This window comes from Clytia hemisphaerica, unplaced genomic scaffold, assembly GCF_902728285.1.
Source record: "Clytia hemisphaerica strain Z4C2 unplaced genomic scaffold, Clytia hemisphaerica genome assembly, whole genome shotgun sequence".
Lineage (NCBI taxonomy): Eukaryota > Metazoa > Cnidaria > Hydrozoa > Leptothecata > Clytiidae > Clytia > Clytia hemisphaerica.
The window spans coordinates 945439-958352 of record NW_027104211.1 but is presented as its reverse complement, the minus strand read 5'-3'; the positions used below and the strand labels follow the sequence as shown (position 1 = coordinate 958352).

General features: G+C 35.5%; 1 protein-coding gene across 1 annotated transcript; it reads left to right on the top strand.

The window, feature by feature from the left end:
* Window positions 1–7805: 7805 nt before the first annotated feature.
* Window positions 7806–10153, top strand: LOC136815606 (cytochrome P450 4V2-like). The gene has a single exon (XM_067072060.1). It carries the CDS (start codon window positions 7863–7865, stop codon window positions 9411–9413), a length of 1551 nt encoding a protein of 516 aa, XP_066928161.1. The 5' UTR covers window positions 7806–7862; the 3' UTR covers window positions 9414–10153.
* Window positions 10154–12914: the final 2761 nt, after the last annotated feature.

Genomic DNA, 12914 nt, shown 5'->3' with positions numbered 1-12914 from the left:
GTGCATGGCATACAATAAAACTCTAAGCAAAAAAAAAAAAATAATAATAACGAACCGTAAAAAAATAAAAAAGGCGCGAAATATTGGAAAAAAAGCTGATTCACAGTCAGTTCAATGCAAAATCTCGTATTACCATATTTGGAAGAAACCATTGCGTAATGTTATATAAATGTACTACATCACATATAATGCGCATGCGTAAACTGTAACCACAAGCGATTATTACACGCGATGATATACCACAAAATGAAGAACAGTCAGGGATGTGGAAGTTCCTTATAAGAAACATTTTTTATAGGAATATCGATGTTTTATAAGAAACACTGCTTATAAATATCGATGTTTTATAAGAAACATTTTTTATAAGAATATCGATCATTCCAGTTAGGGTTGGAGACCCAAACAATAGCATAATTATACTAATTATGTTATAAATGATGTAATCTTTACTATACGAGATTTTTCATTGACCGCCCTCTCAGTAAAAAAAAATTAAAATGGTAGAGTGAAGTAGTGCATATCAAAAAAAAAAAAATTATTATTATAAAACATTTCTTGTGCTTATAAAATAAAGGGACCCTATATCCACAAGAACTTGTTTACCAAGTTAGACGGTAAATATTGATATTGTGCTTATAAAATCTGGGAACCCTATAGCCACGAGAACTTGTTTTCCAAAAGAAGTGATGAATAGTGACTTATAAAATATTTCTTGTGCTTATAAAATAAAGGGACCCTATATCCACGAAAGCTGGTGTACCAAGATATCCTAATAAGGACTCTAGGTATGGATGTTGTGCTTATAACACGTAAGGGCCCTATATTCACGATAAAACTTGTAGCAGGATTTTTTATACATCGGGCCTATTATAACGTCTACAGTGCTTATAGAATGAAGGGACCCTATATCCACGAGAGCTTGTTCACCAAGTTAGACTTCAAATACTGATAATGTGCTTATAAAATCTGAGGACCCTATATCCACGACAACTTGTTTTCCCAGTGGGAGTGATGAATAGTGGGAATGATGAATGTGGTGATGAATGAAGGGACCCTATATCCACAAGAACTTGTTTACCAAGTTAGACGGTAAATACTGATAATATGCTTATATAAAAGGGACCCTATATCCACGGGAGCCTGTTCACCAACGTCAGCTTAAAAGATATTCAAGTACAGCTATTGTGCTTATAAAACGTAAAAACCTAATGTGTCTCCGCGACAATGTCTTAACCAAGTATTTCGATACTTCTTTATTGTGTTTATAATATCAGAACCCTTTAAGAGAATATTCCCAACCCGAATACTGAGATGGTCACCGTTTGATGATAAGGGCGTTTATTATAAAATGCGCAAACCCTTGAAGAGATTTATTTATTCGAATTCCCTGATTGCTAGGATGTGTAAAACTTTACTTACCTCATTATGCTTATGATAATATCACGTTTTCCAAAATGAAAATGATAAAAATCGTTCGACGAACAAAAAATAGATCTTTGATGCAGTTAACAGGGAGTTAACACAACTTGAACCACTTTAAAAATGAAAAAAATATTCTCAAAAGTATTGATTAAGTAATTTACGATACTTACTTGCTGAATTAAGCTTTCTTTTTTTAATCCTTTCACCTTCTTAAATAAATAGAAAGTTAAAAATCAAAAGGTAATATAATTGAAGCTATTTGGCCGTTTAGTAAACATTATATATTTCGTATAAAATGAAGCAAACCCCCTTGTAAAAATACGAACTACTCTCCTTCGCAGTTTTTTTCAGAGACCCCATAACCACAGAAAACCCTATTTCCACGAAACCCTATATTAAAAACAGCGCTCGAAGTACAGGTGAAATTATGCGAGCCAACTTGTCCGCCTTTAAGTATTTGGATGGATCGCGCGGGCGATCAGCAAGGCATGTATGCTACTTTGCAAATCACCCTGATTTTTCTTCTTCGAAGCAAATAACAATAGAATGCCTAATTATCTCCCTTGGGTGTTTGACCACGCATCCAAATAAAAATAACAATAATGGTAGGGAAGAAGTGGGAAGATCAAATCATGGGAATTTTTAGATGTTCTGGTTGTTTTCTTTTCATATTGCTTAGATATCTTGTTTTAATTTTCTTAATGACATGGTTGCACCGTGTAAAGAACTAAAGGTATATCTTTATTTTGCTTCAATTCTTCTTTTCTGTTTGCCAATTTTGTAGTGCTGTTTTGGGTCGGAAGTTTTGTTTTGATAATTTTTTTCTCCAAAGTTCACTTTGCACTTTTTCTGTCTAACAACAGACTTTCCACCACACTGTCTATATTTTATGGTCAAGGCTGCCATTCTAAATTGATTTATCACTGCTGGGGTAGTACCATAGCTGTCAACTTCGCCTCACAAAAATGCGGGAGAGCTCCAAGTCGGAAAAATTTTCCCCGATAATCCGATTTTTCAAAATCGGAAAATCGGGAGATCGGGGAAATTTTCTCGTAAAATCCGATTTTATTGGAAATTTTTTTCGGGAAATTGGGGAATTTTTCGTTCCGATCTTTCAAAATCCAGAAATTTCGCCGTTTGGTTTTTCCAAAATCAGAAAATTTTTGGAAATGCGGGAGATGCAGGAGAAAATCCCAAAAATGCGGGAGATTTGGCAGAATTTTCTTCACGCGGGAGAAATTGTTGACATGCGGGAGTCTCCCGCTCAATGCGGGAGAGTTGACAGCTATGGGGTACCATCTTGAAATTATGCATGTCATTATGTGCATATTCTTATTTGCAGCCATGGGATTCATGCAGGAAAATCTGTCAACAGGGGTTCACCTGATTTCTAGGTGAACCAAGCTCTATAATTTTAGAACTTTGTCTGGCTGAGGTAAAACTTATTTTTCTAAAATTTTGAGCTTGGATATCCAGGCTAGGTTTGGTGGTGCGTGCGTGCGTGGTGTGATTCTTTTTTGTTTTTCACACTAGCTAGCTAGCTACAAATCTCATTCATCATTCAGGTTATACTAGCCGTATTGTATAAGTGTTGCGAAGCGATCCAGACTCCACCTCAATAGACCTTTTTTCAAAGAGGACATCCTGTTGAATATGTAGTCCAGCCATAAAAACAATGATAGAGCCATGCATAATTACTGTATCATGCATATTGTAATAATTATGCATGGTTTTATTATTGTTTTTCTGCTGGACTACATAATTATTCAACAGGGTGGCCTCTTTGAAAAAAGGTCTATTCGCAAGTTGCTAGCAAAATAAGAGACACTCTAAAAATCCCTCTAATAAAGCCGCTATAGAGACAGGGTCGTAAGAGCCTTAATGCTCCAAACACACCACATAATCCACGGCAGCACAACACCCGTCGCCGCCCGCGCATCGCTCTTTTTTTCCTTCTAGTTATTCTAGTGTAAATATTTGTCGAACAATCGAACATTTTTATTCAAATCACGAATCGTCCAGATGACCAAACTGTTACAATGAAAATTATCCAGCACATTTTTTATCTTCTTATCTTCTTAATATTCAATTAAGCACTCAAAGTTTACTGAATTTAAGCACATAAGATATTCTTATAATTATTGATATTCACCTAAAACACCGTTCGTTGTGCGCTGCGGTGGAGTGTATGACGTAACTCGCTTGGTAACTAACTCGCTTTATGTTGGAAGATCATATTAGGCGTTTTGGCGTTACCACCCTCGAAGCTAGCGGGCGCCCCTGTCTTTCCGCAACTCTTTCCACCATTTTAGATGGCCATAACAATAGATCCAAAAGGGCGCCATAATCTTGGAAGATAATTTGTTTTGGTCTCCAGCTTTGGGAAGTAGCAATGTTTTTGTTTTTTGGTTGTTTTTGATGGAAAATAGTAAGAAACTTAAGTTTACAAGTGGCATTTAGTTTTTGCTGGCTTATAGAATGGCAGGATCCTGGATGGTTTCCCTAACTGTCGTCTGTCGAAATCATCAAAACATAAAAATTTAAAACAAAAACAAAAATGTACAAAAAAGATGGCTTGTTGGTTCTTGGACAGTTTTGATTTATTTCTTGACAAATTCGACAAATTTGATTACCTCCGTACTTCTTTATCATAGAATATTCACTTGGTTTTGCAAAAGGTAAGTTTCGCCCGCGCGACTTGCAAAAACCTCTCATTGATTGACCTTATTTGATACTTGATACTTGCTGTTAAAAGTCAAGGGATGATGAAGATCCTTTCTGTCACCGTTCAAACTAATTTTTTTCCCATTTAACAGCAAAATAAACATTTAAAACCGAAGAACAACTGCTTAGATTGCTTAGATGCGTGCCGCCCGCGCGGCGCGGCCAGTCAGGACCTCATTTCACTTTATCGATATTACGCAAACGGCAGTGTGCGCTAAATAATCTTGGTTTCGCTTTCGATTTCAAGCAAAGGTCTTAGCAACAGGGCGCGCGTACATAGAAACGGGGCTGGGTAGAAAAATCTAAACATAGAATTCAAAAAAAATACCAATCATCGTATATATAGACAGTTAGTCACACTAGCTTCCCGCCAAAATGCGTATCAAAGATTAATGCTGCGAGTGTGCTATATCGTTTACTTGACTCTCAAGCAAAAAAATGCGCCTCAAAACTTCTAAAGGGATTCATGAAAAAATAACCCGGCGCTTTTTAATGAAATTAACATTTTCAAAAACTTTGAGAAATTACCTAAAATTTGAGCCATAGATGAAAAAGTTTGAGCCAAGCCAACCTTGAAAACTAATTTGAAGATCAACTTCCCAAGAAAAAGATCTACGGGGGAGGGGGAGCCCACCTAGATCCGCGCACCGCCGGATAGGCTATTTCCCGGAAATTTTGCCGGACCTCAAACAATGACCCATTTACATGTGCGGTATTGTTTTTACTTTAGCGTATAAACTAGGCCTTAAAAATCGAAGCGCTCTCGGGAATTGAATGACAAATTTTGGTTGGTTGATTTTGGCTGCTGCACGTTTTATTTTGTTTCAAACTTTCAAGTTTTAATTGATTGTCTTGCAAACTTGATTCAGGTAACTCTCATCCTTGTTGTTGCAAATACATCCTGTAGATGACTGATGTTGTTTTTTCTGAAAGCTAGATTTCCTAGTGTGACTAACTGATAGAGCACTAAAAAATACCCCCTTTCTATGTTTAGTTTGTTCTACCTTGGATTATAACTGAAAATATCTTCAAAAAAACCTTCCTCCGCTATCAGCCGCGCGGTAATCTTTGCCGGCTTCAATTCTTAGATAATGAATAAGAGAGGTGCGCTTAGCTAAGCCGTGCTCGCGGGCGATAAATTTATGTTTACTTATCTTGTATATTTTAGTGGTATTTATCCAATGAAAAGGATGTTGACAAAATATGCACGGCATTGATTATGACATCATTAAATATGTCAATGTCGATTCAACGCCCATTAAAGAAAATAATTCGTAGATAGTTCCTTTTATCTTGAAATTTAGAAATGTGAACAAAAAAAGATTAAATTTAATATTTGTTTCCTATCTAGATTATATTAGCGTTAGAATACGGTAAATTTTCACGAAAAATATTTCACGATGGCGGTACGCCCAATCGCGCCCACGGGAAAGTTCCAATTTTTAATTATCGGGAAATTGGGGAAACCGGTTCCCCACGTGGATAAAAAACGTACGGAATGAAACCTGACAGAAGGTTTCAACCAAATTTATTCAGATAAAGCTATAAGAGGTTCATTACTTGTGGATTTTAAAACCTACATAAGCAAAAACGAAAGTTGTTGGGAAGGAAAGAGTAAACGCAAGACAGAAGGTTTGGTTGTGTTGATCAGGTATGTTTTTATTCTATCCGAACTAATGTTAAAAAAGACCAAAGAGGTCCTGACTGGGCGCGGCAATTTGATCAAATTCAGATTCTAAGTCTGTGTTTCGGCTTCCGGTAATTTTGTTACTGTTCACTGCTAGGGTACACCATTTTAAAACAGGATTTTTTGCAGTCCTAGCTACCAAACCGAGAAAGTTTTCGTGGCTTCAAGCCAAACCATTCAAGGTCATTTTGATAAAATCATCGGTTTGAAGATGTGATTTATATAGCAAATTTTACAGCAAATTTTCTCTTGGGATAGAAGTTAAAGGTACGTGCACACAATATAGCAAAACTGCTTCGCTCATAAATTTGCTTCGCAAAAATATGACCCGGCACTTTTTAATGAAATTAACATTTTCAAAAACTTTGAGAAATTGCCTAAAATTTGAGCCATAGATGAAAAAATTTGAGCCAAGCCAACCTAGAAAACTAATTTGAAGATCAACTTCCCAAGAAAAAGATCTATGTGGGAGGCGGAACCCACCTAGATCCGCGTACGGCTGGATAGGCTATTTCCCGGAAATTTTGCCGGACCTCAAACAATGACCCATTTACATGTGCGGAATTATTTTTACTTTAGTTTATAAACAAGGCCTTAAAAATCAAAGCGCTCTCTCGGAAATTGAACGACAAAATCTGGTTGGTTGATATTTGGCTGGGTTGGCAGACGATATCATACTCCAGGATGCAAGTGAAATTTTTCAATCCGCGGACCTAGACAGGGGTTTGGTTATTAATTTCAGTTAGGGTTAGGGTTGGGGCTCGAGAGTTACAATATAAGGCCAAAGGCCTTCTTAGGGGCATTCATACCCTGTGACTTAACTTAGGATCCCGTAGGGATCCTTGTAGGGGCACCGGTAGGGTTTTGAGCTTTCTTAATTAAGGTCTGTAAATTACACGCTATAAGTATTTGTGAATTGCTTCCACAATCTTCAATATCTTCTCATTTTTGTCAAATTTTGGACACTAGAATTTCAACATCTTTACAACCACTTATCCTCTGGAGGCCTATGACCCCTCATTTTCTTTCTTCTTTTCTTTCTTTCTCAAAAAATGGCGTCAAGATGTGAGCAGCGTGTGTGTGATTAAATTTTTAATTATACTTCTTCAATTCAAATTATGTACTTTTAAAACAAAAATACATTTGGTTGTGATAATGGGATGGTAAAAGTTTGATTGATAAACTTGGTTAAAGTATCAAAATAAATTTACTGTCTAAGTGATTTAACTGCTAGTGAAAACACAGGCCAAATATCAAAAGGCTGAGTGAGTGTCAACAATCCCATGTCTTGATCAATCGTCCAATCGTTGACGGTAATAGACAAAAGATTTTTTCCACTCTGTTTGCTAAGCAAACAAAAATAGTTTCCATCATCGATTTCGACCTTCCTATTATTCCTATCTCTGAAAAAGGCTGTCAAATTTAGAAGAGGGCTGTCAGCATTAAAACCAACTTACAGGGGGGGGCGTACGGGGTTTGCGATTTCCGAAATACCGGACAATTTTGCCAAAATTTCCGAAATTCCGTTAAAAAATACTTGCAATTCCGATACCGATTTTTTGGGTTTTTTCCCCCGTTTTGACTAATTTTTGATTTTTCATGTATGAATTCCGAAAAAAGGGGATAAAAACTTTATAATACCGAAATTTCGAAGCAAAAATTCACGGGTTTCCGATACCGAAACAATTTCAGAATTCCAAAATACCGAAAGAATTTTGCCTGATTTCCGAGATTCCGAAGAAAAAAGGGTCGATTTCCGCAATTCCGTAAAACCGTACGCCCCCCCACTTACAGTATATTGGCCAACTTTTCCAGTGGGAAGGGGTCCCAGTGGGACTGCAAAAAGGGGCGAAGGAGGTGTACTACACAAAAATTTGAGATTTTCAGGGGGACATTTGGAAGATATAATTAGATTTTTCCTGGTTCCCTACACCAAGTAGCAGCTTTCAAATGTACTTTTCAGTTTAACTCATTTTAACCCCAATGATTACAGATAATATGTACTATATTTTATACTTTTAAAATTTTTATGAAATCCTTTTTTTTTATAGTGAAAACAAAAATGATTTTAGAAATATTTTGTGCATTGTTATGCTTATACGCTGGAGTTAAGATTTTATGGTATTGGGTTGTTCATCCTTGGGAACATTTTCCAAAAGTACCTATGTGCTATGTTCCTTTTTTTGGGCATATCCTTGGATTGATCAATTTTGATGAGGTAGATTTTCACGAAGCACACCTCAAATGGTTGAATAAAAATGAAAGTGTGATTTTATGGGTTTTCAATCGTGGTATTGTTTTCAAAGATAGGAATGCTATTGAAAAACTTTTGATTAGTAATCAAGAGATTACTAAATCAGATAATTATTGGATTTTCCATGATGTTATTGGTCATAACAGCTTGTTTACTGGGACAGGTGATTCATGGCGAAAACGAAGAAAGATGTTGACACCTTCATTTCATTTTAATATATTGTCAGATTTTCTTGTTGTCATGGAGAAACACACCAAACAACTTGTCTCGCACTTAAAAGATGGAAATTTGGAGGGTGAAAAGACATTTAATGCAATTCAAGAGATGAAAAGTCATTCATTTGGTATTTTACTGGAAACATCAATGGGTATACAATGTGGTACTGCAGAAAGCGGCTACGACCAAGCTAAAATCTGGGAAATGGCTCAAGGAGTTGATCGAATATTTGAGCTTATGATCTGGCGTGATAAGGTACCGTGGTATCGACCAAAATGGCTTTTCCAATGGTTTAAAGATGGCAAAGAATTCTACTCGCGTTTGAATTCTTTTAAACAATTTTCTAAAAGCATGGTAGAGAAAAGAGTGGAACAGCTTCGAATTGAACAAACAGATTCCAGTAAAAAACAAGCAATTTTCCTGGATACTTTACTGGTCAATATGAATAATGATGAATTCGTTGTTGAAGACATTATGAATGAGACTCACACTTTCTTAATTGCTGGTTATGATACTGTGGCTACTGAGCTGGTATGGTGCTTATTTATGCTTGGCCTAAACCAGGATAAGCAAGCCAAAGCATTTGAGGAATGTGCACATGTGAATAAGCTTGGGTTATCAGTGCATGAGACTGTCAAAGAACTCAAGTACCTTGAATGTGTTGTTAAAGAGGTAATGCGATTACATCCATCAGCACCAGCATTTAGCCGAGTCTTGCAAGAAGATATGGTTGTTAACTCAACCAGATATCCAAAAGGTACAACATTTTGTATGTGTATCTTGGCACTGCAGCAAGATCCTCGATATTGGGATGAACCACTCAAATTTAAGCCAGAGAGATTTCTGACTGAGGAAAATGAAAACAAGGACCGGAACCCTTTCACTTATATACCATTTTCAGCCGGACCGAGGAATTGTATTGGTCAAAAATTTGCCATGATGGAAATGAAGATCACCTTATATCACATTTTGTTGAATTTCGAAGTGGTTTCTTTGCAGAAAGAAGAGGAAATTAAAGCCACTTCTGGTATTTTTCATATTCCAGCCAATAAGGAGGGTTTACTTGTACAATTCAAACCTAGACACACCCCTGTGTCAGTGTCCCGGTAGACAGGGGTGTTTCTCCTTTAGTGGGGATGAACTCTAGTGAATATTTTTTATCGAAATATTTATGGGGATATAAAAATATTATTTCTAGCTTTAAAACGCCATTGGGGTGGTTTTGAGTGCACATCTTACTCAACCTTCTAGTAAGGTAGACGGGGGTATCTGGACATAAACACATAATGTATGAAGTTCGTTTTAGGGCGTTACAGTCCTGTCAACTGCCTTTGCCCATTGAAGATTCATCTAATTCACAGGTTTGTTTCTGTATCCAGCTTACTGAAAATTTAAGAAAATTAAGAATGATTCTCGCTTAGAAGGTGAAATCACACATACATGTTTATTTACTTTTATAAAATAATATAACTGGCGACTTTGTATATTATACCAGGCATTAAAAATATTTTTAATTTTCGATTTGTTATGTATATTTTTTATAACTTAAATCAATTGTCAATATTGCACGTCACTCGATTCTATTATAATACAAAATCATATTATGTTTTCTACCATAAGATTGAATCACTGAACCCTTACACTTTTAACTATCCCAAAAAAGAAAAAGAACCATTTATGTCAGGTATTGTTTACAGCGTTGTACACCTTTTTGTCCAGTTATCATATCCAGGTATTGATTGATATTATAATTTATTTCAACAAACTTTTGTTTTTGGGATAGGAAAAGTAGAACACAATTTTTGTAATCAATTTCACAAAGATAAAAGTATGCTGATTTCGGTTTTAAATTTTGTAAATGTCTGTACATTGAACCATTGTTTTTCTTTTGTAGCTGCTAATTATGGAATAATGAGAAATATTTAAATCAAATTACGGAAGCCCATTAGTGCCATTTAGATTCTCCTTTAATATTTTAACGACGAAACTAACAAATTGACAACGAAAATGAAAATTGACGACGAAACTAAAAATTAATTGTTACTTTGTTTCGTTGTCGAAAAAATTGACAACGAAACTAAAAAATTGACGACGAAACAAAAAAATTGACGACGAAACTGAAAATAAATTGTTACTTCGTTTCGTCGTCGAAAAAAATCAACAACGAAACTAAAAAATATTTGAGAATGGTGGCCCTGATGGTTGAAAAAAGGAAATATCACTAATTTTGGTGGATTATGAAGAAGGATTTGATAGTTCTGGTGAATGCAATCCTGGTGAAGATGGTTCTTGTGAATGATATGCTGGCAATGATGAACTAGAATAAGGATGTGATGGTGGCCCGGGGATGGTGGAGATTGTTGGAATCACCAGTGTCAATGGAATCATTGGAACTAATCAATAGCAAATGATGGAATCAATGGAGCAGGTGATGGAATCAATGGAGCAGATGATGGAATCAAAGCTGTAGCATGATGAGATGATGGAATCCATTGTGCGGGTGATGGAACCAACCATTGATTCTATCATTTGCACCATTCATTTCATCATTGATTAGTTCCAATGATTTCATTGACACCCCGGTGATTCCAACAATCTCCACCATCACATCCTTATTCTGGTTCATCATTGCCAGCATCTCATTGAAAAGAACCATCTTCACCAGCATTGCATTCACCAGAACTATCAAATCCATCTTCAGACTCCACCAGAATCAATGATATTTCCATTTTTCAACCATAATTAAGCGCCACCATTTTCATTTTTTTCAGTTTCGTTGTCGATTTTTTCGACGACGAAAAGAAGTAACAATTTATTTTCAGTTTCGTCGTCAATTTTTTAGTTTCGTTGTCAATTTTTTCGACGACGAAACGAAGTAACAATTTATTTTCAGTTTTGTCGTAATTTTTTTAATTTCGTTGTCAATTTTTTCGACGACGAAACGAAGTAACAATTTATTTTTATTTTCGTCGTCAATTTTTTAGTTTCGTCGTCAATTTTTTTAGTTTCGTCGTTAAAAAAACTAAAGGAAAATCTAAATGGCACTAATGGGCTTCCGTATCAAATAGACATAAAAAATCTGTTTATATATGTAGTGCAAAACAAGTTAACGTTTAGTTTTTCCCAGTACATCCAAATTACGTTTTGTTTGTTTATTTGGACCAAGAAAAAGCAATCAATATGGATCTCGATGCAAAGTTTTCGGCTTAAGCAAAGCCGTACCAATCGTTTGTACTTAATTTGACCATATTGTTGGTACAACAATTCTGGTAAGTGAAGAATTTATTTTTTCCTGACTTTCTCTACCAGTTTTAAAGCAGGGCAAAAACATAATAATTGTCTAATTAAACCTTTGTGCTACACGTTTTTTATCAAAAGAAGGTGTAACATTTTTGAAGCCTTCGGACGTTGTTAAACTTTTCAATTTTTAAGCCTTAAAATGTTCTAAATTTAACCATTTTGTGAGTGAAGCAATTTTCTAAAAATTCGTTTTTTTTTTAGAGTTTGCAAAGCTCTAAAATTGTTCTTAACTTGTTCTTAATATTTTGTCTATCGAAGCCTTATGCTCCTATATTTTTTTTATAAAAAAACATGAAACAACTGAAACTTCATTTCAATGAAGCTATAAAAAAAATGAAGCTAATCAAAGTTTTGCTCATTTATACTCTGTTGATGGTGATAATGATGTAACATTAAGGACGTACGTAAGAATTATATCATTTTACTAAACAGTAATAAGTTGAAAACATTGAATCTGATCTTCCTTTCTCCAAGTCAAATCAGTCCAGAGGATTTGCCGCATCTACTTTTTTGTGTAAAAAAAATAAGGGAATGGTCAAAATAAGATCAAAGACTTCTTCTAGATTGGGATTTACTTATGTCCATTAGAATTCTCAAAATTTCCATGTTTCATTTCGGTTTCTCCTACTTGTTTTACTTTCGACAGGGATGAGAGACAACATGCTGATCTTCATCTTCGTGATAGAGCCATTATGCCATTCCTACCATTCCAAGAAAACTTCAAACCACGATCAGAGAGAGTTTATGTCTGATTGAACGAACAGCCTCCATGGCTGCTACGAAATGGTGTATTGGTCATGATTTCACTACTAGAGCCCTACTCATGTGGTATTCAGTCAAAAAGAGTGTGCCATAACGTTCACCTTTTTTCTGGAATGGTCATTTATAAATACATATTGATTGATAGTAAGTAAGAAGTTCGTTCTCCTCCCTCTTTTTGTTTTGAATGTTATAAAAATATAGAACTCTGTGGTGGATATCCGTTGATTGATAATTTTTGTTATATATTTCCATGTCATGACAAAGACAAAGACCAATTTGAGATGTACTTTTGATAATGAGCTTCTATCTGTACATCATGGCATGGTATTAATACGCCATGGCCTACTTATCTCTCATTTTCTCATTTTACAACCTACAGTTGTATTACCAACCCATGAGTGCCATGGAAGAATAATTTGGCAGTGCATGGAACAGGTACGCAAAAAATAAAAATATAGAACTCTGTGGTGGATATCCGTTGATTGATCCTTTTTGTTATAATTCCATGTCATGACAAAGACAAAGAGTAATTTGAGATGTATTTAATTT

What these genes read in the sequence shown, in the direction of transcription:
- LOC136815606 (XM_067072060.1), top strand. Translation starts at nt 7,863, where the DNA reads ATGAAATCCTTTTTTTTTATAGTGAAAACAAAAATGATTTTAGAAATA.